Source organism: Tiliqua scincoides, chromosome 2 (genome assembly GCF_035046505.1).
Source record: "Tiliqua scincoides isolate rTilSci1 chromosome 2, rTilSci1.hap2, whole genome shotgun sequence".
Classification (NCBI taxonomy): Eukaryota; Metazoa; Chordata; class Lepidosauria; order Squamata; family Scincidae; genus Tiliqua; species Tiliqua scincoides.
In genome coordinates, this window is record NC_089822.1 from 34,076,048 (window position 1) to 34,103,502 (window position 27,455).

Here is a 27,455-nt window from a genome sequence, read left to right on the forward strand (position 1 = left end):
CCTCTGGGCTGCATTGCAGCTGCCCTAGTGCAGGAAAATTGGATAGGACTGGGCCCTTAGTTACTGGAAACAAACACCTCTGTCTCTAAAGTTTATGAAAAATAAGCATTTTTCCTACTCAGACGACCAGCCAGCACCATCCTATGTGTGTTTACTCCAAAATTCCATTAAGGTCAATAGGGCTTACTCCCCGGTAAGAGTTTATAAAATTGCAGCTTGCACATGACTTTAAATTCCTTTTGAATAACACCTCTAACGAGTGACTGTTTTCAGTGTGGTGTTGTGGGAACAGAAGTCATGCGCAAGCGCAAGAGTGTGGGTGCTTGGGTGCCTCACACGGCGGTGGCACTTGTTGAAGCACACTGGTGGGGAGGCTCTGCCTCATCTGCCTCCCCCCCCCCATCCCTGATACATGCAGGTCAAATCTGGGACTGCCGCTCTCTAACACCACAATCCTCTGCATGTCTTCTCACAAGTAAGTCCTATTGTGCTCAATGGGGCTTACTCCCAGGAAAGTGCGTGCAGGACTGCAGCCTAACTGGGCTCTGAAACATCCCATCAGGAATGTTCCCCTTTGGAATTAATAGAGAGCATATCCTCCTTTGGCCAGCACTCCCCCTAGTGGACAATGCCTTGTACTGCATATCCTTGAGCGTGTGTGTTTCAAGAGCCTTCTGCTGTTTTACGCATGCGCACTTCTCTGACGCCTGAGGACCTTTCGGAGCTTTACTTCCGCACCCTGCTGTTTCCTATAGCAACGCCTCCGGTCTCGCCCCACCTCCAGGAAGTGCAGGGTCCCGAGGTCCGGTGGCGCCGCTCTCTCCCTCGCAGCCTGTGAGTTTCTACTGCGCGGGAGGTTTTTCGTAGCCTGGTGACGCCTCGTGCTCCGGGGAACCTCGTTGAGGCCAGTGAAGCGGAGGGTGGACCGTGGAAGTGCCCGCGGCCGGTAGGGGCTGTTGGGAGACGGAGGTGAAGGGGGAGAGGGCTCGAGTGGCGGGGGCAGCAGTGCGCAGCCGCAGTCGCCCCTTGGGCAGTGCCCTCCACGGGCACAGAGGGGGCTGGTGCCCAGCAGGGCTCTGGGTGATGTGTCCACGTGACCTTTGAGGCAAGGGGCTGTTGAGGGCTGTGAGCCACATGCAGGCACTCCATGGACCTCCTGCTGTGTGCAGGGCCTGCAGTGCCTTTGGAGAAGGGGGTCAGAGTGCCTGTGCCCTTAGCCATTGTATAGACCAGCAGGGACGGTGGTGGATGGGAGGCAGGTGAGGCAGAGCCTCCCCACTGGAGTCCTTTGAGAGCTCCTCCGCCCTGTGAGGCGCCCAAGCACCCACAGTCCATGCACAGGTGAGGCAGAGCCTCCCCACCAAAGTCCTTTGGAAAGCACCACTGCTGTGTGAGGCGCCCAAGCACCCACCAGCCACGCGCAAGTGAGGCAGAGCCTCTCCACAGGAGTCCTTCAAAAAGCACGGCCGCCATGTGAAGCACCCACACGCAGGTGAGGCAGAGCCTCTCCACAGGAGTCCTTCAGAAAGCTCCTCCCCCATGTGAGGCACCCAAACACCCACAACCCATGTGCAGGTGAGGCAGAGCCTCTCCACTGGAGTCCTTCAAAAAGTGCCGCCACCGTGTGAGGCGCCCAAGCACCCATAACCCACACACAGGTGAGGCAGAGCCTCCCCACCAGGCAGAAAGTGCCACCGCCATGTGAGGTACCCAAGCACCCACAAGCCATACCAGGTGAGGCAGAGCCTCCCTACCAGAGTCCTTCAAAAAGTGCCACTGCTGTGTGAGGCACCCACAACCCACGCACTCTGCACTCTCCACGCTCTGCGCATGGGTCGTGGACGCTTGGGCGCCTCACATGGCGGTGGCACTTTTCGAAGGACTCCTGTGGTGAGGCCCTGTGTCACCTGCCTTCCCACCCACTGCATGACCCTGTAGAAGTTTGGGCAGGTGCGGTTTTTTAAGTTCTTCCATGCTGACCTGCACCAACCCAAATTCCCCCTTCTATACAAAGATATAGGCACTCTGTCTCCCTTTGTATCTGGTCCCCCTACGCTTTGATGGCTTCTATATGGCTGTCATGGGGCACATTAGCAGTCTGTTAGTTTGAGATATATGCTTTGGGGGAGTGAATTGGACAGTAAAAGGTTTTGAAACCTTAATTTTGAAAGAACGTTTTTTCTTTCTGAGTTTAAGTGCTAGAGCAGTGTTTCTCAACCAGTGGTACTCAAGGTGGTGTCTGGTGGTATTCATGGGACCCCCCCCCCAGACCCCTCACTGCCTGGCAGTGGGACCAGCAACACAATGTGACAAACAGTGGTAGGAGACTTGGCTCAGCAGGCAGAACTCCAGTATACGCTTTTCACATGCTCTAAAAAGTGGTCTCATCTGTCCTGAGCCTCTTACTGGTGTTTGTTGCATCGCATCAATTACCAGATCTATAATTGATCAGATGAAAAGCAGCCCATCTGTTTCCTCTGGGTAGCTCATGAGGATGAGATGCAGGTGTAGGCTGTTGCTCCCCTGCAACTGAAGTTCCTCTGAATATTTTTTATAATTCTAGTGGTGTTATGCACTCACCATATTAAGCAACGTTAATGTAAGTAACTGAATCACGTCAACCTAATCAACAGTATTTATTCTAAAGTCTTGTAGAAAACTTTGGCTGAAGTCATGACCAGGTGGGCTCGGGCCAATGTTACCCACAGCAAGAAGGCACTGGATGCAACACCATGGGAAGAGTTGAAGAGTGATGCTGGAAATACAGCTGCAAATGATAAGCAGTGCTCTTTTTTAAGAAGTACCCATGGGAAGAAGAAAAATAAGAAGAAAAAAGACTATCTGAATGAAGATGTTAATGGTTTCATGGAATATTTAAAACAAAACTCACAGGTGTTACATAATGGAAATGTGATTGACAGCCATGAAGCAAAGACAGAAATAGCAACAGCCTTGAAAAAAGACAGGCGGCGAGAGGTGAGAAGAGTGAAGAGGCAGGAAGTCAAGAAGAACACAATGGTAAGACACTGCTCTGTTGCTTTTATTTCTTTTGCTCTCTAATGCTAAGATCCATTGTAAGTGAATTAGTTTCTTGCATCCATCTGCAGTTTTAATGATCTTAAATGTACTCTGAATGCTAATTGTTAGGAAGTGACATGACTGAAAATCAGGTTAAATATGCAAAGTGAGATAAATTCAACTTTTTTCTGTCAACAACTGTCAACTTTTTTTCTGTCAACAATTTTTTTCTGTCTTTTCTGTTTTTTTTACAACACCCCTCTGAGTTATGTTGGGCCTAGAGAGATATGGATGGTTTTTCTACTGTGGGGAACAAAACTTTTTTTTATTAAAGGAAAAGCATTGAAATATACAGCACTTCTGAGCAAATTGCTAAAATTCAAAAAAGAACATGAGAAAAGTCATCAGGCAGCCCAAACCTGAGCTCTCATGCACACAGCTGTGGCGGCACCGAAAACATTACATTTACTAATTCACATTGTATTGCCGAAGGTGTGCTTCCACTGCAGAAAACCAGGACATGGAGTTGCAGATTGCCCAGCTGTACTTGAAAGTCAGGATATGGGAACTGGAATTTGTTACCGCTGTGGATCTACAGAGCATGAAATCAACAAATGCAGAGCAAAAATAGATCCATCTCTTGGTATGTGCAGTATAATTTATGGGGGGTGGGCTTGGCAAATGCCTGTGCCTTCTGGAATACGTTTCAACACTACTGTTAACTGTTACAGATTACAGAAATATTGCCTCTTATTGTAGATTGTAATTTGATTTTAGTGTTTATTTCTCTGATAACATGAACATTACTGATCTCTTACAGGACAATTTCCATATGCAAAATGCTTCATTTGTGGTGAGATGGGACATCTTTCAAGGTCATGTCCTGATAATCCCAAAGGACTTTATGCTGAAGGTAAAAGTGTTTTATTATATAATGTTCGTTAATGAATGCACTTGATAGCCTTATAAAGGGATATGTTGCCTCTTCTGAGAGTTTGTTTCTTCAGCAGCAGATTATCAGATTTTTTTTCTCATGAATTAGTGTCTTAGCACAGGTTACTATAGAAACACTTATTCCTGAAATTCCAAAGGGAGTGCCACAAAGGCTACACAAAAATATTTACGTGGAAGAACAAACACAAATGTGTTTTTTAGGGATACACATTGAAGGAGAGCAGTATTCTCTCTGCATGTTGACCATATTAGTCCTCATCCAGAAAACCCCATTACACACTTGAGGGGTTTTTAGTGATTCTCTGAAATATAGCAGCAGCTGCTGACCTGCTGTGACATGAGAGGCTCTGAAATCACTCTTGAGTTTTAAAAGCCTCTTGCCCTGTGATAGGGGGTCTGCTATTCAGTAGAGTCAGGGCCATTTCTAGTCTGGGTTACTTAGTGGGAACACTTGGAATATCTTTCAGTGAAGTATCGAAGCTGACTGGGAAAGTTTTTCTCTGTAAACATTTCTAGATCAACATAAAAATTGGAGTGGATAACTCAAAAAACTGAAGAAGCCTTATTAAATGGTAATTCTTCCTTGTTGTAGTAGTTATCCTGATGTCACAATGCACAAGACATCATCTATAGAACTGTTTTGTCCTTGTAATTCTGATATGAACACACATGCACAATGAGTTTTGTTTTCCTGTTTATGCAGTAACTAGATGCTAGCTTATGCTAGACATGCACAAATCTTTATCATTATCCACATTGTTTTGCCAGATTCCTGGTCCAAGCTTCACTTAGAGAATTATACCACTTTAAGCTAACTAGCTCCCCTTCTTTCCCCAACAGTGGCCCTGTTTCTGCCCTGCAGCACTGCTGGACCCCACCACCAGGGTAGCTCACCTGTTCAACCTGCAGAGGTCCTTCTTCCTCCCCTCTCCTACTTGCAGCTCTTCCCACCACTACAGCAGCACCTTGGACTTCAACAGGTCTTGGGCATGGCAGCCACATACCAATCTCTAGCAGTCTCCAAAGTCCATTCACCCATCTGTCCTTTAGTCAGTTAGTCTATCAGCAGTTCCAGTAGTCCATCAGCCATTAGTTCCTCAGTCAATTAATCCTTTAATCCAGTCTCTTTACTCAAGCTTTCCTCCTTCTATTACCCACACCCCTTTCCTTCCTGTGGGTGCTGCTTTTATCCCTGAGGGTCCTATTGCCTTTGAGTAGCTGCAGCTGTGCAGCACACTCACTGCAATCTAAGGCCCTGCTGTTAAACCCATGCTTGCCTGCGAAAGCAAGGGGCCACTGTTGACACCATTCCCTATCTCCTTGAGGTATCTTGTGCATTTCCATTACACATTTACATTTCAGATATAGTCTTGAAATATATTCATATGAATATAATCTTGATTCATTTCATATATTCATGAAATATATACTTTGTATCTCTCTCTTAGGAGGTTCTTGCAGGATTTGTGGATCTGTAGAGCACTTCAAAAAAGATTGTCCAGAGAACCAAAATTCAGGTGAGGATGAGAGGACCTTCTGTTTATCAAGACAGTAATTGTTTAATTTATTTTCTTTTGTGAATTAGATTGCTTCTTGATTTTGAACATATTTCCAAACAAAGATGTGTTTCTTCTATATTGTATAGAAGATTGGAAGAATCACAAGCAGGCAATATGTTTTGACAGTAGTATATGTCTACAGTATACAGGAATTGAAATTGCTTAATACTATACATAGTCTTACATATAAATAAAGGGCAATTAAAATAATATGTGTATACCTTGCTTTAAAGAACATTTTACTCATTCATCAAAACAAAACTCAAGTTTTTCTCAATTTTTCTTCTTCCAATTTTTCCACTGGAAAAATGAAAAGAGAAGCATTTGAAGACAATGGGAAACGTCCTTCAAATTTTCCTGAATGTTCCCAGACCTTCACATTTCCAGTTTTAAATTGGCAGTTCTTCTTGTATGACCTGCTTTAATTTGATTTCATTACAATGTGCATTAAAATGAAGGTTATTGTGCAATTTATTTGTAATAAATATGTTGAGCTGTATCCTAAGGTAGCCTTCTGTTCACGGAAGAAATATTGTGCACAAGTGAGGAGGAGTGATTTTCACTGCCTCTTTAGGGTCTCCAAGCCCTCCGGAGGAAATGTTCAGAACAGTTAGGGAAGGGGCAAAAATTGTATCGTCCCGCCCCTCTATACAAACAGGAAGAAACCAGATCTGAGGATCACCTTAGGATACAATCTGTTGTGTTAACTGGACTGATGGCATAGCTCAGTGCTCTATAATAGTATCATATTTTTTCAGTTATTTATATGGAATATAGCAAAGCTGACTGTGCATGTCTGTTTTCTTTGTGCTTCACAGATCAAGTATTAACTGTTGGTCGATGGTCCAAAGGAATGAGTGCAGATTATGAAGAAATTCTAGAGAGCCCAAAATGGCAAAAATCAAAACCAAAAGTAGCTAAAGTAGTTAACTTTTGATTACCATCTGGAATCATAATAGTTCTCAGTGTGTGGCATATAAATAAGGAACTGGATTATGGATTATAGTTTTGGAGGAAACCATAATGGTATGATCACGCTGTTCTTGTTTACTTGGGAAACGATGATCAGTTAATGAAAACCTGCTGTAAATAGGGTGGGGTAGAGAAATGGTTTGTAGGTCAACCTGTAGCAAAATGCTGTATGGCACTCTCTCACTCTGAACTTATGCAATTAATAGCTTACTAACCAGCCTTGCCACTTAAGTCACATGTTTATCACGTGTGACTAGTGATACCAGTAGCCAAATTGGAGGCGGGATGGGACACAAGCAATAGCTGAAACTCTTTCTTGGAAATTAAACTAACTGGTACAAAAAAGTGCCAGAATAAAATTCATTCCTCTTGAACAGCTTTGAAGTTGTTTCCCTTTTGCCATATTTATAGAAATGAGACATTAAGGACCCAATCCTATCCAATTTTCCAGTGCCGGTGCTGCTGTGCCCATGGGGTATGCATTGCTTCCTGTGTTGGGGATGCAGTCACAGAGGCCTCCTTAAGGTATGGGAACATTTATTCCCTTACCCCAGGGTTGCATTGCAGTTGCACTGGTGCTGGAAAGTTGGATAGGATTGGGCTGTAAGTCAAGAACATTTTTACTTGGGAAACGATTTTATGTTTAAACATTTTATGTTTAAACATTTTAATAGCAGGGTTGATCGTACAACTTGATTATCAAGTGCAACCTAAGTGTTTTTTGTTGTTGTTGTATCAAATAGTTAATAAGGTAACTTTTTAAATAAATCAGTATACCAAGGCTACAATCCTGTATGCACTTACCTAGAAGTGAGCTTTCACTAAATTAAATGGGCTTACTTCTGAGTAAACATGCACAGGAATGCACTGTGTATACCTGATTCTTATGTTTTGTGAATAAGTGTATTCTTGCAGTGTTGGATACTGATCTACAAATCAAAACCTCCCTGCTTTCAATCTCATCACCACCATGCTTGGTGGCCTTGGGTAAGCCACTCTTTCATAGCCTCAGTTGCAATATGAGGACAATAATACTTGCCTTTCCAGGGTTGTTGTAAGGATTTTATTAAGATAATACTGGTGAAATGCTTTGCAAACACTTCTTGCCATAGAAATGACTTGGAGCCCAATCCTGTGCATGTCTACTTAGAAGTAAGTTCCATTATAGTCCATGGGGCTTACCGCCAGGTAACTATGGACAGGATTGCAGCCTCAGGCTTACTTCTTACTTCTGAGTAGACATGCATAGGATTGGTTATAAATGACCTGCAAAAGGTTCTGAGCCAGATTTCCAAGGCCTTATAACTGCACTGCCCATGTACTTTCTAAAGTAATTTTTCCTAGTAATTCCTGTTGTCATTTACTTCAGTGGAAGTGATCACTGGTAGCAATTTGTGTGTCACAGTTTGAGGATCTCCAAATAGTTTTATGCAAGATTGTGTTGCTAATCTTGGTTCTTCTGCTGACTTGAAAGCCACGTAATTGTTTATTGCGTAATCTGGTTTATATTCTATTTTTAAAGAATGCATTAAATTATAATTTGACTACAGTGTTTTTTTTTATTATAGTTCTGTTTTCTTTACCTCCTTCCTTTTGGTCTTATTGCTTTTATACCTCAGAAAATAAACGCTTATTCACTTACATTTGCCCTCTGTACCTCCTAAGGTTTCTAAAGAGTTTATGAATCCTATAATAGATATAAATATAAGTGATGTGACTGTGCTTCTGGTCCAAGCAGATCACAAACCACAAAAATGTGAAGGAGAACACAAAGTAAACTAAAAGTTGAGTCATTTTGGAATCATTTTAGTGAGAAACAAAATTTTGCAGCTGAATTCATATTGGCCACTGCGCCATCAGGTAAACAGAATGTGGTACAAAGAAGCAGCAAATAATCTTGTTTCAGATAGGCGAGAAGTTTAAACTAGTACAAGGACCCTAGCACTTTGCAGTGAAACATGGGATAGAGCAGGAGTGTCTTTGTCTGGCCTGCATAATTGGGCTCTCCCAGCACCACTGTTAGCTGCTGAGCTGTGAAATGACTTACTGACAGAAGTAGCACTGCTGAAAGGGCAGTACTGGGAGAGCCTATTTATCACACAGCCCACCCTTTCAGCAGCACTGCTTCTGCCAAGGCACTGGGGAGGGAGAGAAGGCAAGGAACAGTATGAGGCAAGGGGGTGAGAAAGGGAGAAGCTGCCAGGGCATTGGGAAGAGCCCACATCACACAAGCCAGCCTGTCAGCAGCATGGCTTCTGCTGTGGTGTCACTTTGCAGAGCACCTCTCAGCTACTGAACTACAAAGTGATGCCTTGGCAGAAGCAGCACTGCTGAAAGGGTGGCCCACATGATGAGTGGGGTCTCCTGTATCTTAAAATATGCAATCTTCATCATATTTTCATCTTCTATCACTTGCAGCTAATGAGTTGCTAAATGAGAAAAAAGTGCTTATTTCTGGTCACTTCCTGCTTATTAATGACATCACTTCCAGCCCTCAGCAGATTCCATGAATGCTATTTGGTCTGCTGTATGAAACGAAATAGAGACTAGTACAACTGTAGTGTGCTGGTGCGTTATCAAAGCAGGCTTAGGATTTGATGGTGGAGTAGCACTGAAGGAAAATTGTTCTTAAAAATTCACCAGTTTAGGGGACCTTGTAGAATCCTAGATTATTGTGGCCTAACTCCCATCTTTTTCAATCACAAGAGCCAAAGGTATTTGTTGAATAACCTACGTTCATTCACTTCCAACACAGTATCAAAGAAGTGGAATTGGGTTCCTGGGTCACACTTTTCATATTTTGTAATTTAAGCATATGGTGAACATATTTCAGGCAAATGTTTTTTTTTAAGAATACAAAAGAAATGAAGAAAAATATTATTTTAATAATTTATTATAAATTATGGTTAAACAGAATCATTGACTGGAGTTTGAAGTATATTGGATCTTTGTGCCTATCATTTTATATTTTACTGTAAGGATGTAAGATCAAGACAATTACACTGCATATGTCTACCAGTTAAACAAGACCAAGCCTAGGATGTTGAAATAAGTCTGTAAGGGTCTAGTGTTTACCACCAGAAATGCCTCATCTCCAGGGCTGCACATAAGGAATACTGTCTCAGTATAAATCAAAATTTAGTCATGTTAAATTATACGGCTACGTCTATCTAAGGTTCTATGCACAAAGAATGCAACTTCATGTAATTTAATTGAAATAGACTACATGGATTCTTTACAGTATCAGTGTAGCTTTACATCCAATGTGAACTGAGAAGTCAATATACTTTGTGTAGAGAAATGTAAATTTCAATGACATGAATATAATGGAGCTTTGGAGATTGCTTGGGGAATCATAATTCAGTGGAGTCTTGGACAACTTAGCACTTTAACCAGATAGGTACTGATGAAAAAGTAGTTGGCAATTGATTTTATTAATATTACTGAGTCACAGTTTATGCACAAGATTTAACTGTTAGTCATTTTAACATCCTTCATTCAGTATTACTTAACTAAATGCTGTTGATCTTGCTGCTCTCTAACTCCAAGAACTGGATGCACATAGAAGCTGTCTTCTCAACTGATTTTGATAGGTCACCAAGATTTGTAGCAAAATAAGGCATAATACCAGGTGTTCCTTGGTTGAAGTAAGACACCTTTAAAATATTGAAAAGGTCAGTATGAGTGATTTCTTGAAATAATTTGCCAGTTCGGAAATAATCTCATTCTGCCCAACAGTGAACATCTTGGGCTTGATACAAGTGTTGTTTGTCTCACTTTTCAGTGGTCAGAGTTGCATGTGGGTACGATAATTAAATTCCTTTATGTGGAATTACCTTCGTTTGCAGAAAATACCCATGCCACCATTTCAGGACCTCAGAGAAGTACAGCACTGACATTATCATGTCATTTTGTAGACTCATCTGGGAAGGGAATTTAAATGTCCTTGCGATCAAATTGCACATGAACCACACAGAAGCTATTTTGGAAGATCCAAGCCAGGCTTTCAATACAAAACTATATACTGTAGCTTTTTTCATCAGATTGATGGAAGGAAGATTGCATATGGTAGGAAGGTCCAGGGTGCACTGCACATTTGCCATGGTGACAGAAATAATTTCACATTTTGATCTTAACAAACCAGGCACTGTTTGGCTGTACATTTCAACTACAATATCTGAAAATTCTTTTTAAAAGATTTGTTATCTGAATCACTAAATATTTGAAAACAACAACTTGACTCATGGTTAGTTCCTTGGCTCCAGGACAACAGAGAGAATTCAGCTTTGTTTGAAAGTCCACATGTGCCTCAGATTGTGAAAGGAAATAATGCATATACATTTGTACTTCTAATAGTAAAAAATAAGATTTTTTCACTGCAGAATGAAGATAGCGGGTGAATAAAATGTATCAAATAACTATTTAATTATAAAGCTACTTACCAATGAGGAGTTGTCACCACTGTAGATCAAGAATCCTGCACACTGAATTTCACTTCTGCAATAGTCCTTATTAGAAGGTGGAACAGATGTCAAGGCCACTGACCTCACAGCTATTATGTAAGGGTCTCTAAATGCAATAAGAGTAGTGTTAAACTATGAAACAAAAAATTGGAACTGCTGAAATACTTTTTCCCATTTTGCAGCTGGTTTAAGACTATCCTGTTGGTCATAAAATAATTGCTCAATCTGGAAGGTGGTGTGTTTAAACCAGGGGTGCTCACACTTTTTTGGCTCGAGAGCTACTTTGAAACCCAGCAAGGCCCAGAGATCTACCAGAGTTCTTTTCACAATGTTCGCGCCATCATAACATATAACATTTATGTGTTCAATGTATGTTGGTGTACCTTGAGCCCCACTGAGTATAACAGGACTTACTCCTGAGTAGACATGCCTAGGATTAGGCTGTGAGGCTGCAATCCTAGCCACACTTACTTGGGAGTAAGCCCCATTGAGTACAATGGGCCTTACTCCTGGCGTTTCCTCTCAGAGGCACCTGAAGGGGGGGGTCGGCACTCCGCAATCTATTCATTTTGCCTCGTGATCTACCGGTAGATCGCGATCCACCTATTGAGCACCCCTGGTTTAAACCATAACCTTAGTTATGCAGCTAATTGAATATTAAAGAGGAGTGTTTAATCTCTGAAGTACTACTGCTAAAAGCAGTCATAGTGTGATTCAGATCGGAATCACAATATGTGCAGAGAGAAGAGTTAACCCTTTATCCCAGTATTATTAACTACAAATAACCACTTGAGGGAGGAAATGGCACCCTCCCCGGGCTGTTTTTTGGCAAGAAAATGACTCAAGGGAACATAATTCCTTTCTTTTGCATGCCTTATAGTCCAGATTTAAATTAGATTCTTCTGTGGCTGCTTTTAGTTAAAGGGCAGCACTTCCTGAATAAAGCATCACTCTTTAAAACTGCAGGTCTAGTTTGACCCACATGCTCCAAAACTGCACTGAACAGAGGATTTTGTCTGCACGTTTCTTTGTCACTCAGTATGAAGTGAAGAGACCTGCATCACTTTGTGGCAAGTGGAAAACTTTGAAAGACGTCAGAATATTCTTCAGACGCTTCATTTTGACACCCCCTATTTTTACAGTGATGCCTTGCAAGACAAATGCCTCGCACAACAAAAAACTCGCAAGACGAAAGCGTTTTGTGATTTTTTTGGTGATTCGCAAGACAAATTTTTCTATGGCCGTGCTTCGCAAGATGAATTTTTTGCATTTTTTTTTTGTTTTTGTTTGTTTTAAATCGTGCTTCGCAAGATGAAATTTTCGCAATACGAAACGACTCACGGAACGAATTAATTTAGACTTGCGAGGCATCACTGTATTATCTTCCTCCTCCTCTCCTCTGCCATGCCCCCTAACCTCCCCTACTGCTGCTATCATGAAGACATTCACTCTTTGACCTCCTGGGACCAAGCATCTTTGTTGATTGGCAGTAAGGGGTCCAGATGTATAGAAATGGTTCACAGAAGGACCCAGTGGCCCACTGATTAGCCTAGGAAAATCCCATAGCCAGCAAACTAACATTTCAGCTGCTGCTAGGCCACCTGTAAGATTTGGTTTCATTCTTGATTTTTGAACCAAACCAAAAAAAGAGGGTAATTGCTGCTGTTCTCATGCATTCTTGCAAATCAGATTCAAAGCTACCAAGTCTAAAATTTCTTATTAACAGGACAATTCAAAAAATATATATGTTGAAGTACCTGGTACCATAAAGTAACCATCTGAGTTTAAGAGCTATCATATTTAAAAAGACAGACATTCCTTACTTTATTTTGTGATACAAAGGACTGCCAAGTAATTGGTTAACCCCAATTAATTAAAAAAAATTTCATCCAGATTTTCACTGAATTTAACTGCTGTGCTTGTGGGCCCTGTTGCTTTATACATGGCAAGTGGTTACAACTGAATTTAACTGCAATTAGAGTTGTGTTTTTCAAACTTACCCAGCCTCACTGGGCTTTTTTTGAGACACAAGAACTAAAAAATCATTGGGCTTGTTTCCATTCACAGACGGGGATGTAATGTGGTATATTTTGTCCTCTTTAGTCACGCTTTCAAGTACCCTACAAGTTCTGCAAGTAGAAGTGGCATAGAGAAATGAAGTTAAGACACATTCTTTACAATCTTAATTATTGTCAGAATGTATCGTTTCTTTCCTGATTAAGGAATTGTTGAAGCTAGGTTACAGTGCTTCTTGGGTAGGCTCATACTGTATTTTTTTAGTAGACAATTACCACAGTTGGGTAGGGAAGAGGAACAAAAGAATGGAGAAACCTCATCTAGAAATCCAGCTTACTAAATAGCCCAATGCTATGGGCTTCAGCTGCCAGAAGAATACACATTCTGCTGGTGGCTGCTGTACCAAGGCAGCCGTAAAGCACTTTCCAGTAGCTTGTGGCTAGAGCCCTGATGGGAAGCCCTGGGTCTTCCCACTTGTGTTCCCGGACATGCCAAGACCTGCTGAGGCAGGTAAAATGGTGGGGGAAGCAGGAAGGAGTGGGAAAGGAGCAGTGATGGCGTGTGCTGGATCCTATCCCCTTTACTACAGGCCTCCTTTTCTCAGAGAAATAATATATATATTATAATAATATAATATAATAATAAATAATAATAAAACTTTATTTTTATCCCACCCTTCTCCCTAACGGGACCCAGGGCAGCTAACTAGGGAAATCACTAGTACAGGTTCGAGGAGACCCACTGCAGAGTGGGAGGCTTATGCAGGCGTAACAGGATTTAAATCCCCTTTCCCTGTTGAGGCTTCCTGCTATGCCCCTCCACTCTCTCTGGCCACAGTGATCCCATCTTTAGCATGAGTACAAGAGTGAAGGAGAGAAAGGATAGGATTGGGCTGTAAGCCTTTTAAACTGTCCAATCAGCTTTGCATCTCTCGCTGCTTCCCCAGTTGTCCACTTTCTAAATGCCTTTCTGTTAGAACTAGTAAGATAGTTAAAACTTTTACATACAATGTAGATAAATCCCTGTAACTAATAATTATCTTCACATATTTCAGATGTACTATAATTATAATTTCAGCCTTACTAAGCCTGCAATCCTATGCATGCCTACCGGGTAGTAGCTCAGCAGGACTTACTTCTGACTAGCCATGCAAAGGATTGCACTGAGTTTTAACTTACTGAACAAAACAGGAAAAAGTTTAATATTTTTGAAATCTGGAAACACGAAAGGGACAGATTATATTTGGAAAAGAAAAAAAAATACTGTATTCACTATAACTGTCAGGACTGATATACCTTTAATACACATTCCCAATAGCCTTCCCCCCCCCTTTTGCTTCTTTTGCAACAGTTTTGATCTCTCTGTTGTTACTGCAGAACAATTTGGACCACTTCTGAGCAACAGGATAGCACATCTTAACACGTTTTTTTCCCCTTTCCTGAGTAATGTAGTTTTAGATATTTGCTGAGGCACAGTTTGTGAGATAAGAATTCTTGCCCCCACACATTACAGACCGAAATGAAGTTAATTTTTATTAAGCTTATTGCAACCTTAATTACATTTTCTGGGGAATACATCTCATTAAGCTGTGTGGACAACATATACAAGTAAACATGCTTAAGGCAGTGTTGCATTATGAAGAGTACCTGAAATTGCACATACAGGAAATTCCCTAAGACCTGGCAGTTCTGGCAACACATTCAACTTGCATCTTTCCGATGAAGGAATATGCTACAGATCCTCTTAGAATATTCTCTGCGACATTTTGCATGAATTTGGCTTTGTTTTATCTGTTCTTCCAAAAGACTGAAAAAACAATTCTCTATTCTTCAGATGTCTATATCCATTATCAAAAGTTCTGTCTTCTTCCCAAAGGCATCACTTGACAAGTGTTTGTACCCCCCTCTAGCCATCTTCAGTGAGACAGTCCCATTATTAAAAGCTTTCCTTTCATTTCTATATATAATAATATAAACTCTAAACTAGTCATTACACAACCCATTTAAATTTTCTTTATTGCCACACTGACTGATTTACTGAATGTTGTGAAACAATTCTGACAAATTAATTTGGTTAGTAAGTTATGTGAGGACTTACTTGCACCACTTAAACATGAACATGACTGCTCATACTCCCTTAAAAATATAAAATTATACTTACAGACAGTGTGGGTCCCAGTGCACGTGGAGTGTGAAGTCAGATAAAAGGGAGAAAGCTAGCTCTGAAGGTACATGTACTTGCATTTCAATCTTGATAGACAAACTATCTTTCTCCACTAGAGAGAACACTTTGATCTGAAGCAAAAATGGGATATTTCTTTAAAAAATGCAAACTTGCAGATTCATATGAACAACTTTGGCAAATTTTGTGACTGTTAAACTATTTAATATTTAATATAAAAGTCTCAGAAAAAATATAGGTGACTAGTTAAAGTATCAGTTACCCAATTCTGTAGCTTATAGGGCAAAGACTGTGATCAAATATTTCTATTAATAATAGTTTAATATTAGGAGTGCAGGCAGTTGAAATAGCTGGACACACTATAAAGAAACAGGAAATATGAGGAAAATGGTGTGGGAAGAATAAACAATTTTGGAGAGATTAATGGCACAATACAACCCCTCCCTCAGCCAACACAAGTCCCTAGTGCCAGCTCCCAGTCATTGCAAATGTGCCATAAAGCATGTTCGTGGTGACTTGGAAGTAGAAAACAGCCCCATGCATGGCAGAAGTTGGTAGTTGGCAACCTTCAGTCTCGAAAGACTATGGTATCACGCTCTGAATGGTGGTTCTGGAACAGCGTTTAGAGTGGCTGAAAAGGCAGATTCGGGAGTGACAATCCCTTCCACACTGGGAGCAAGTGCAGTCTGTCCCTGGTCTGTTTCCCTGGCTATGGGCCTTCCTTCTTTGCCTCTGCCAAGTGTCTCTTCAAACTGGAAGAGGCCATGCTGCACAGCCTGCCTCCAAGCGGGCCGCTCAGAGGCCAGGGTTTCCCACCTGTTGAGATCCACTCCTAAGGCCTTCAGATCCCTCTTGCAGATGTATCTCAGCTGTGGTCTACCTGTAGGGCGCTTTCCCTGCACGAGTTCTCCATAGAGGAGATCCTTTGGGATCTGGCCATCATCCATTCTCACAACATGACCAAGCCAATGCAGGCGTCTCCGTTTCAGTATGCTAGCGATTCCAGCTTGGTAGTAGCTATGTAAGAGTCAGTCTGGGCGGACCAGCACAGCTGGTGGGACAGGGCAGAGGGTGGGAGGGGATGTTTCTGGGTGGGGAGAGGGCAGCCCAGGGGGATGGATTGGGCTGGAGGGGGGTGGGACCAGCCGCAGCAGCACAAGCTGGATCCCAATCCTTGTCCCCAGCCTGAGCGGTGTTACTTGGGCCGCTCAGATTTGAATCCGCAGAATCATGGGTACAGATCCAAGTATCCCCATAGAGCTGCTGGGGTGTTTCCCCTTACTCCAAGTTGCGCCCCAGCCTGCACCAAACCCATGGTGGATACACAAGCCAGTCAGCCTGCCTGTTCCAGCACAGGTTAGGATTGAGCCCTAAATTAGGTTTCGGGTATTAATTTTGCTCTGTTAGGTGGGGTGTTTCCCTTTACTCCAAGTTGCGCCCCAGCCTGCACCAAACCCAAGGTGGATACACAAGCCAGTCGGCCTGCCTGTTCCAGCACAGGTTAGGATTGAGCCCTAAGTTAGGTTTCGCGTATTAATTTTGCTCTGGATGGAACAAGTCATGTAATTACTGAATTATTTAATTATTACATTCTGTGGGTCTAAATTAAAACCACAAGATCCTGCCCACTGAACTTTGGAAGATGCTCTATTCTGTGTCCCACAGCTATCAAAGTACAGTTTCTGGGTACCAAAGACAGGACTTCCTTGGTTTGGATGTCCAATTTCTGTAACACCTTACACCAGGAAGACTACCCAGTTCCTCCCTTTGAGTTTTCAGAACATGGTGATGACCATCTTGTTCTGTTAAGACCTTCAGTGCTGGAAAACGTGTTCTCCCAATTTGTTTTGTGCTGCTTATACAAATTACATTATACAATTTACATACAAATACAAATTACAATTATACAAATTGTATTAATGAAATACAATTAAATTAACAAAATATATGTGTACACTAACTGAGGGGGAACTTTAAGTCAAAAAGCAGCTCAAATTTTAATGTAAATAAAAATAATATGTTGACATAATTTATTAGTAATAGATACAGAGTTCTCAAGTACTGGCAAAAATTGTATGACAGCCATTCTTAAAGTCTGGGTGTTTTCATTTGTGAACCAGAATTGCATTTATGCTCCAGGGAGCACCGGTTTCATTTATGGTATTTTAATACTGTATGTATAGCTTCAGTGTGGCAGCCCGACTAGAGCTTCTGCAATCAGGAGCTTCCTCACAAGTGAAAGTATCCTCTAAGATCAGAAGGAGCCCATATATGTGTGAATCCTTCCGGTTACAGAGGAAGCTTTCATCTGAAGCAACCTCAGCAATCTTGGGCTTGTCACTGTCTCTCAGTTTAATGTACCTTGACAGAGTTGTCGTGAGGTCATAAGGAGGGAAGGAATTATGCACACCACTCTGAGCTCCTTGGAGGAAGGGTGGCATAAAAACATAAAAAATAAATTTGCAGGGGGAGCTCCCAACAATGGAAGTGCTAGCTGGGTTGTCACCCTCAGTGTTAAGTAATTACATCTTTAAAGGCTACAGTGAATTAGTTGGATGGTCGTTGTCTTATTTTATACATGAATCATTTCATGGAAGACACGGGAAGGCTTCAGTGAAATGCTCCACACATGAAGTTTTGGGGCTTCATCCTTTTATTGTACAATCTTTTACAAAATGAACAAATGAATGGTATTTCCTTCTATCATCCTTTCTTATCAATCCTTTAATAAACTAGCAGAACAATTTGTTTCATGAGTACGACAGTGTCAATCTCATAAGTGTCGAAAAACATGTAAGCATTTAAAAAAATAAAACACAAATCATTCCCAGCTTTATTGAAAATAAGTATGCAAAACTGAGAATGTAAAACTTATTTGTATCAAATCCCAGTACTATAAGAACTTTGTCGGTAATTTTATCACAAACACAGTCCTGTAGAAGCAAATTTATATTTCTGCAGTCTAAAACCTGCATGAGAAGTGTTAAAAATATTTCCTAAACCTGTTAATATAATTTGTCTGCTTCCTGTCGGTGATAGCAGCAGCATGAAACCAACGGATTGATTTCTATATTAGTTTTTTTCACCCCTTCCCTCCCTATGACTGCTAATTGCTATGCTGCTGGAAGACAGGCTTGAATGTCAAGCTGTTGGTACTGATCCTATGACTGTTCATTGATCATGTTTGGTTCTCTTTTTGTCCTGTTTCTGGTGGCATAAAGAAATACAGAAATACCCTTTCTAATAGTGTGGACAGAAATACACTTTCACATTATTTTAGAATGTTGGAACATCTAAATGCAACTATCTTTCAATTCAGAACTTACATTGCCTAGAGTACTGGTTATTTCCCATCCAGGTTTTGCTGCGAGGGCAGTCAATGCTGCAATATTGCTTTTGATTATGTATACCTGAAATGTAAGGTATATTTCCAGTAAGAACCAATAAAAGAAATGTAAAGAGCTGAGATTTCTGAATTATCTGGAGTTTAATAAACTAGTTACAAAGCAGAGATTTTTTTCCCTTCTTCCTCAGAAGAGTCAGGCTAGCAGCATTTCAACTGAATGCTTTTAACAGTGATAAATAATATTTATTCCTTTTAGGGTGCAATCCAAACCAGCGCTGGAGCAGGCAAGCCAGGAGGCTTGCACTGCATCCAACGCAGGTTTGCAGTGAGCAGCGTCTCAGCCATGGGCAAGGGGAAGCTCTTCCCCTTACCCGTGGGTAAGGGCTGCACGCCCCTATGGGTCTCGTCGGACCTACGCCACCTCTGGAGGTAGCGCAAGTCAGAGTAGAGCGGAATGGCTTGAAGCCGCTCCGCTCGCCCCAGGGATGGGGGTTGGGATCCGGCCCCGCCCCGGCTCCCTGCACACCTGCCCCCAGGCCCGCCCCCGCCCAATAAAGCCCCCTCCCCATGCCTACCTTTGCCGCTGTGTCAGCGCACTCGCACCAACACAAGCAGCGGCGCAGGAGCCGCAGCGGAGGCTACTGCCTTCGTCCGCACATCGGCGTATCTGAATGCGCCGGTGCGGCTTGCGCAAACGTAATTTATGGTACATTTGCTACCCTCCAGGGCCACCTATGCCGGTATAACTGCCGGTTCGAATTGCGCCCTTAGATGATAAATTGGAGATTGGTCTTTACAAAAAAAACTAGTATGCACATACCTAACTGCTAAATGATGTTAATACAAAAACATTATAGAAATTCAAAAAGTCATTACTCTGAAATTATTTTTACTGGAAGGCAGTGTAGGTTTGTCGATGTTTCTGATAGTAATTGAAAACCAGAGGGCAGTAGACCAAAATGAAATTTTACCATTCCTTCAGCAGCTTTTCGGCATATTGTAAACATCCAAGTGCACATATATACAATATATGCGTTCAAATGGTATCAATGTTACCTGGTTGCCCTGGTTCCAGGGATCAGGGATACAGTTGTCTTCCTTCTCTAATAAAGCGTATTTCCTGTAGTTGTTATGGGAAAAAGGCCAAAAGTAAACTAAGGAAATGTTGTGTGTGTGTGTGTGTGTGAGAGAGAGAGAGAGAGAGGTTCTCAACGAGAGAGAGGTTCTCAACAGCTGTTTATTCTTTTAACAGTTATTTATGCCCCAAGGAGCTTGGCTTTTTTCAATAGGAGCTATTGAATGTGAGTTATAAGATCCTTGTCTAGAGATTATGCCTGCACCTCTAATACAATGAAATAGTTTCTGTACCTCCTAATTCCTTGACTTGCTTGTCTCTCAACAAACAGGTGAAGAATGGTAGTTGAGAGGACTGGAAGAAGTCTAGGGGGAAGGCACATCCTGTCACTGCCTCAGGTTGTTTGAAAGCCCTTGGCAAACTACTAAAATTTGATCATAAATGCATGGCAGGTGAATTGCAACCATGCTTGATGGTCTTGTGCCAACCTCAACATGGTGATCAGGTCTTCTGTGCAAAACCTACTCACAAATAAATTGTACATAGGTGCTTTCCATGCAATCTATAATCTGCATTTTTCAGGGTACAGATCGGGCACACAGAACCATACAGATTAGACATATAGAATGGAGAGTTTCTATATGGGTAGGCTCTACATAAGGAACTCTGTGATCAGGGTAAGTAGGCATGATCTTGCTCTTTCCTCCATGCATCAAGTAACTCCAAATATTCTGTACTGAGCTATACATACTAACACATTTCTGGAAAAGGTTCTCACTCCATTGTGACTACTGATTCCATTGTGGTCAGTCATAAGAATTTTAGTGTAAACCTAATATGTTTGCTCGTTAGTGTGATTGAGGTGATTGAGGCTGCAATCCTCTACACACTTTCCTGGGAGTAAGCCCCATTGAACACAGTGGGACTTACTTCTGAGTAGACATGCATAAGATTGTGATGTTAGTTTTGTAGAACTTACTCTTAGGTAAGTGTGTACAGGATTGCAGCTTAACAGCCCAATCCTGAGCTGCAGCGGTGCTGAAAATGGCTACCACCACATCCTGCATGCTCTGGGTAGCCGCCGGCAGGTCCCCAGGACAAATTACTCCCCCCCCCCCCGGTAAATTGAGTAGCCCTGCAATGGGGTTACTCAATTCTCTGCAGACCCAAAGGTTGGCGGAGAATCAAGAGCCTCCATGTCAGGTGGTGCTTGACATGGCGATTCTGGATCTGGTGGAACTTTGCTCCACCGGTCCCGCCTCCCTCCCTCTGCGCATACTTCCTCCCCGTCCTCTCCTCTCCTCCCCCTCCACAAAATGCCTCCCTCCCTACCCTCTCTGCGCCCTCCGCCTGCCTCCCCCTTCCTCGAATGCCTCCTCCCCACCTGCCCCCAAGCCCCCACTTACCTCTCTGCTGCTCAGCGGTCTGCACAACCGCTGAGCAACGGAGCTCCAATGGCCGCTCTGTGCTAGTCTAGCACCTGCCAGCGCTGGGCTAGCGCCAGCACTTGCCCAGCGGTAGGGCCCACAAAGGTGCTTTATGGCACGTTTACAACAGTGCAAGCCGGCGGTAAGCTGGCGTGCATTGTTCAGGATTGGGCAGTAAAACATTTGTAACAGAATCTGGAAGAGAAGGAATGCTATATAAATTTATCAATCAATTACATTGTTAAATGCATTTAAACAGTCACATTATCTTTAAGGCTTGTTTATACCTGGCTAATCGAATTCGCTTGCGCGCAATAGCTCCATGGTACCTTCTTAAACCATCCTTCAGAATAAGGAAAACAAGATTTAAAAAAATTGTTTGAAATTGTGTATTGTATTTTTGAAAACTTTGTTTAAATTAAATATAACCATTGTTATCTAATTTTCAGAATAAGTGACAGATTGTACATGCCAGGTTTTGTTTTGTTATATTTAAGAACATAAGAACAGCCCCACTGGATCAGGCCATAGGCCCATCTAGTCCAGCTTCCTGTATCTCACAGCGGCCCACCAAATGCCCCAGGGAGCACACCAGATAACAAGAGACCTCATCCTGGTGCCCTCCCTTGCATCTGGCATTCTGACATAACCCATTTCTAAAATCAGGAGGTTGCGCATACACATCATGGCTTGTACCCCATAATGGATTTTTCCTCCAGAAATGTCCAATCCCCTTTTAGAGGCGTCTAGGCTAGACGCCAGCACCACATCCTGTGGCAAGGAGTTCCACAGACTGACCACACGCTGAGTAAAGAAACATTTTCTTTTGTCTGTCCTAACCCTCCCAACACTCAATTTTAGTGGATGTACCCTGGTTCTGGTATTATGTGAGAGTGTAAAGAGCATCTCCCTATCCACTCTGTCCATTCCCTGCATAATTTTGTATGTCTCAATCATGTCCCCCCTCAGGCGTCTCTTTTCTAGGCTGAAGAGGCCCAAACGCTGTAGCCTTTCCTCATAAGGAAAGTGCCCCAGCCTCGTAATCATCTTAGTCGCTCTCTTTTGCACCTTTTCCATTTCCACTATGTCTTTTTTGAGATGTGGCGACCAGAACTGGACACAATACTCCAGGTGTGGCCTTACCATAGATTTGTACAACGGCATTATAATATTAGCCGTTTTGTTCTCAATACCCTTCCTAATGATCCCAAGCATAGAATTGGCCTTCTTCATACCCACCTAAACTTTTTTGAAGTGCATTATCTAGGATGAAAGGTTGCTTTAGATAAAATGTGCATATTAGTTATTAAGCAGTCAGCAAAACATAATTTTGGTTTTCACAGACACACTAGGTTTACAGCTGGAAGTTATAAAGCTATTCCGTCCTTGGTGGACATGGACTTAAAAGATAGAGCTACAGGTAAAATATTAATCTGAGGCACTTTTGAAGAGTGCCTATAATGGGAAGAAAATTAAGAAAATTATAAATCAGCATTGATAAATTATAAATAAAATACATTCTTATTGTGCCTTATATTAATCTGTCTTCTGCTCACATTGTCTTGCAATCATGCATGGTAAGTTGGGGAAAATTCATACTGATTCCCCCCTCACTCTACAGCCCCAATAAGCCCTGAAAACCTGCTTTTGAAGATAGAGGGCCGTCAGGAACAGGCTTTATATGGTAGGAGGGAGCTGAACAGAGATGGAATAATTGGCAACACTGCACAACAGGTCTTTTGCGCAATCACAAGTCAAGGTGAGCGAAGAAAGAATTTGGATACAACCCTTTTCCTATACATTACACCCCTCCCTTCTATGTTAAAATATACTCAGGGTGGCCTACAAGTTTCAAAACAAAATAATCATAATTCAACAGCATAAAATGACAATGACTTTAAAGCAGCAATAGGCTACAATACAGTAAAAGATCTTTAAAATGTCTGCAAGAATAAAATGGATGGATCCTAACGTGCAAGTGGAATGAAGTTTGTGCAACGGAAGTACTTCTCCCCTTCTCCCCACAGCACCTCTTAATTGTTGGGAAACCCTCGGGAAAAGGATGGAATGTAGCATGAGTGAGCTGCAGGGGAAGTGCAGCGGAATTCACAAAAATCAGACATTTGGCTTCCTTCCTCTCCTGTCTCTCCTCTTAATCTTCCAAGCAGCTCTCTCCATGAGCTGGGACCAGTCGCATAGTCTCAGCCATGCCATGAGGTCTCACACACCCATGCCAAGGGAATAGCTCTAGGATTCTCTCTTCCAAAGTCTAGAATCTATACATCCAACAAAGATGTATATGCTTGTGAACTGTAAGTGTTTTTCTTTGAAACCTTTTTGCTGCTTCTGCTCCTGTTCTATTTTTAGCAGCAGAAGTGGAAGTTGGTGAGGAGGGATTGGAAAAAGGGTTTTTTGCTATGTGCTTGATTTAGACTCCCTTTTCCAACAAGGACAGAAGCATTGTCCAGGGATTGTCCTGGGGCAGACAGTGACAGGCCCAACATTATAGTAGTTGCACTCTTGCACAGAGGTCATATATAAGACCATGGGGAAGATGATCAGAAATTACTGCTCATTCCTGGAGTGGGGAAGGGTGGTAGCACTGGTGGCCTTTTGGGTTTGATCTTCTTTGGATGAAATCTTAGGGCAGCTACCAGGTCCTTCGTCCATATGTTCAGATGGCTGTCTTCTCTTTGGTAGTGAAGCCTTTGGGAAATGGGTTCTGCAGAGAGTTCTGAGGGCATGTCTGCCCTGATTCTGCATTGCTCAGTTGTATCCCAAAGGATCAGAAATATACCCCTTCCTCTACCAAACGCATTGAAATTTCTTACTGAAAATTCTTGTTTGGGAAGCAGAAGGGGAGAATTTCACCACCTCTTCTATGCGGTTCAGGCAGCTTGTTCTTCTGAATGACAGGTTACTAATGGGAGTGGTAACCAAGGCATCCTGGGGATAAATTCTGGTTTTGATGCTCCTTACTTTGTTCTGGTAACTATTTTCTGTTTCCAGCTTGGTTGATGCTTTTATTCTTGAAATGCAGCCCTGAGTGTTAATTTGCTATGTTCGGAAAAGTTCAGAGGGTTTTTCTGGGGGTTGAAATGAGGAGGATGACAAAGTGTCTCCATGAGGAAGAGACAATTTGAGCTAGCTGGCCCTGTCTCTATCTAAGGATCAGGACTTCCCCTGTTCTCTTCCCAAAATACAAATTTATGGAAAGAAACCCCCATTTTCCTCTGCTAGTCCTTAATAGTCCTGCTACTAATTAACCAAATGACAATATGATAAACTTGTTCATGCTAATCTCTATACATTTCTTATTCTTTTTAAAACCTTACCTTTGTAGCAGATCTTACTCTGGGGAAGGTAAGAAGCTCTCCATTTTTATTTACAGCATTAAAAATAAAAAAGGCACTATTAATATGCCGTGCTTGTCCCTTGGCCCATTCCTCACAATTGTAGGCTTCCACACGGACTCCAACCTCAACTCTGAGGGGGGAAAAAAAAAAGGATTCAGTGAATTCAACAGTCACATTGTGACAGGTGCAGGAGTGACTCATTGTGTTATAGAAAGAAGGTGAAAGAGCTTTGGAGAAAAAGGGGGAGAAGAAATAAATATTTAAGTCTGGTATCACTTTTTAATATTTATGAAGCACCAGGTGCTAATTTAGCTAATTATATCAGTATATAAAAATATATACACTTTCTGCTGGACAATAAATATAATCTCGGGTTCCGTCATTAAAATATTGGGTTGTATCCTAGGTCCCTCTTCTATGAAAAGACAGCACTTCTGTTTTTGGGGGGATGGCAAGGGAGGGGGATCTTAGCTGATTTCCCCATAATCTAAGCCCTGTGCACCCCACAGAATCCCTTCCTAAAGGATTCCCTGACCCTTTTCAAAGGGCTAAGAGACTCTTTTGACAGAATAGGAGGCAAGGAAATTTGGTTGCATGTGCCATCTCTTAGAATACAACCCATACCTTTTTACCAGTCCAGGATAGAACTGAGTTAGTTTAAACTATGTTTTGATTTTTGTTAAATCTGTAATCTGATAAGAAAAACATAACTCTGAAATCTAAAACATTTTGGACAACACAATAGCGTGAAGGGAGTAACAGTGTATATAGATGAAATCTTTACCTTTCCCCAAAAGTATTGTTCACTATAGCATTGAAAATGAGGCGATCACCAACAGTGGAAGGTCCTCGGAACTTAAACATATCAACAGATTTCAAAGTTGGAGGCAAACGACACAGGCGACTGAATGGAAACAAGAAAAAAAGGAGCAAAATAAAATATCTTGCATATAAATTTCTTTGTTCATATCAATGCAGCTATGCAGTCCTTCTATACGAAGTAGTTCTACGAGTTCGTAAGTTTGTCCAAAACAGAAATTAATGTTAATGCTGGTTTTAACAAAAGTTATACGTATAACTCCAATAAGAAGTCTGCAGCATCAGTTTTTATTTCTGTACAAAAGAAGTGATTGTTAGGCTTAGCCTCTCCGCACATGAAAAATCTGCCCTAAGTCCAATGTGACCCCTAAATTGGTCCAAACGACTTTCCTAATCAAACCAGAAAGTGTGTGAGAGCCTTCTCCACTGTTGCACCTACACCGTGAAAATCTCTGCCCCAGGAGATTTGTTTAATCCCCAAACCTGCCTATCTTTCACAGTCATTTGAAAACTTAGCTGTTTCAGAAGGCTTTTTATTTTATTTATTTATTGTCACATGCCAGGACCGCTGGGGTCTGGTGTGCCTTTGAGGGTAGAGGTGGGGTACCACAAGGTTTGGCTCTGGCACAATAGATGTAGCTCTCAAGACCTCAGAAGGGGTAGGGGAAGTGGGTTTTGTCACCCGGGTCCTTTTCACCTATGCATCTTGGTTCATGGGCTGGCTAGCTTCCACTCCAGCAAGCAGCCTAACCAACACTGCCTTCATCTCTGGCCCAGCTGGGCTTTATGCAGCAGACCCTCATAAGCCCACCCCTTCCTCCTTAGGTGTGGATAAAGGTTGGGCCAGAGGCTCCTGCCCCTCCCACCTGCCCGACACAGAACGGGCCCCTCCTCACCTGGTTCCTCTGCCGCTGCGTCAGTACTGGGGCTGCTGCCCTGAACGTAAGAACAGCCCCACTGGATCAGGCCATAAGCCCATCTAGTCCAGTTTCCTGTATCTCACAGTGGCCCACCAAATGCTTCAGGGAGCACACAAGACAACAAGAGACCTGTATCCTGGTGCCCTCCCTTACATCTGGCATTCTGATGGAGCCCATTTCTAAAATCAGGCGGTTGCACATACCCATTATGGCTTGTAACCTGTAATGGATTTTTTCTCCAGAAACTTGTCCAATCCCCTTTTAAAGGCATCTAGGCCAGATGACATCACCACATGCTGTGGCAAGGAGTTCCACAGATCAACCACACGCTGAATAAAGAAATATTTTCGTTTGTCAGTCCTAACTCTCCCAACGCTCAATTTTAGTGGATGTCCCCTGGCGCTGGTGTTGTGTGAGAGGGTAAAGAGCATCACTCTATCCTTCCCATGGATAATTTTGTATGTCTCAATCATGTCCCACCTCAGGCGCCTCTTTGGGCTGAAGAGGCCCAAATGCTGTAGCCTTTCCTCATAAGGAAGGTGCACCAGCCCAATCAGGGAATTAGAGGACAGGTCCTCTCGTGGATTGAGAACTGGTTGGAGGCCAGGAAGCAGAGAGTGGGTGTCAATGGGCAATTTTCACAATGGAGAGAGGTGAAAAGCGGTGTGCCCCAAGGATCTGTCCTGGGACCGGTGCTTTTCAACCTGTTCATAAATGACCTGGAGACAGGGTTGAGCAGTGAAATGGCTAAGTTTGCAGACGACACCAAACTTTTCCGAGTGGTGAAGACCAGAAGTGATTGTGAGGAGCTCCAGAAGGATCTCTCCAGTCTGGCAGAATGGGCAGCAAAATGGCAGATGCGCTTCAATGTCAGTAAGTGTAAAGTCATGCACATTGGGGCAAAAAATCAAAACTTTAGATATAGGCTGATGGGTTCTGAGCTGTCTGTGACAGATCAGGAGAGAGATCTTGGGGTGGTGGTGGACAGGTCGATGAAAGTGTCGACCCAATGTGCGGCGGCAGTGAAGAAGGCCAATTCTATGCTTGGGATCATTAGGAAGGGTATTGAGAACAAAACGGCTAGTATTATAATGCCGTTGTACAAATCGATGGTAAGGCCACACCTGGAGTATTGTGTCCAGTTCTGGTCGCCGCATCTCAAAAAAGACATAGTGGAAATGGAAAAGGTGCAAAAGAGAGCGACTAAGATGATTACGGGGCTGGGGCACCTTCCTTATGAGGAAAGGCTACGGCGTTTGGGCCTCTTCAGCCTAGAAAAGAGACGCTTGAGGGGGGACATGATTGAGACATACAAAATTATGCAGGGAATGGACAGAGTGGATAGGGAG

General features: G+C 42.5%; 2 protein-coding genes across 3 annotated transcripts in view; one reads left to right on the forward strand and one right to left on the reverse strand.

Moving 5' to 3' along the window:
- The first annotated feature begins 782 nt into the window (after positions 1 to 782).
- Positions 783 to 8,146, forward strand: ZCCHC9 (zinc finger CCHC-type containing 9). 2 transcript variants are annotated; one of them, XM_066616026.1, is made up of 6 exons: positions 783 to 834; positions 2,648 to 3,018; positions 3,511 to 3,661; positions 3,839 to 3,931; positions 5,421 to 5,489; positions 6,350 to 8,146. In XM_066616026.1, exons 2-6 carry the CDS (start codon positions 2,674 to 2,676, stop codon positions 6,466 to 6,468), a joined length of 777 nt encoding a protein of 258 aa, XP_066472123.1. In that variant the 5' UTR covers positions 783 to 834; positions 2,648 to 2,673; the 3' UTR covers positions 6,469 to 8,146. The 2 variants fall into 2 exon arrangements, with proteins under 2 accessions (XP_066472123.1, XP_066472122.1); XM_066616025.1 differs by lacking the exon at positions 783 to 834 and adding an exon at positions 841 to 946.
- Positions 8,147 to 9,981: 1,835 nt separating this feature from the next.
- The window catches only part of ACOT12 (acyl-CoA thioesterase 12), a 39,961-nt gene continuing 22,487 nt past the window's right edge, over positions 9,982 to 27,455 (reverse strand). Inside the window, exons 7-15 of the mRNA XM_066617075.1 lie at positions 25,152 to 25,271; positions 24,347 to 24,497; positions 21,299 to 21,354; positions 19,566 to 19,629; positions 18,490 to 18,573; positions 15,143 to 15,276; positions 12,967 to 13,095; positions 10,946 to 11,072; positions 9,982 to 10,159 (exon numbers count right to left, since the gene is read on the reverse strand). Coding sequence (XP_066473172.1) covers positions 10,016 to 10,159; positions 10,946 to 11,072; positions 12,967 to 13,095; positions 15,143 to 15,276; positions 18,490 to 18,573; positions 19,566 to 19,629; positions 21,299 to 21,354; positions 24,347 to 24,497; positions 25,152 to 25,271 — 1,009 coding nt within the window. The 3' untranslated portion in view covers positions 9,982 to 10,015. The remainder of the gene's footprint in view (positions 10,160 to 10,945; positions 11,073 to 12,966; positions 13,096 to 15,142; positions 15,277 to 18,489; positions 18,574 to 19,565; positions 19,630 to 21,298; positions 21,355 to 24,346; positions 24,498 to 25,151; positions 25,272 to 27,455) is intronic.

Excerpts from the sequence above, each read along its gene's own strand:
- ZCCHC9 (XM_066616026.1), top strand. The coding sequence starts at position 2,674 with ATGACCAGGTGGGCTCGGGCCAATGTTACCCACAGCAAGAAGGCACTG. Across the intron at positions 3,932-5,420 it reads CAAAGGACTTTATGCTGAAG|GAGGTTCTTGCAGGATTTGT; the intron begins GTAAAAGTGTTT and ends TCTCTCTCTTAG. Across the intron at positions 5,490-6,349 it reads TCCAGAGAACCAAAATTCAG|ATCAAGTATTAACTGTTGGT; the intron begins GTGAGGATGAGA and ends TGTGCTTCACAG.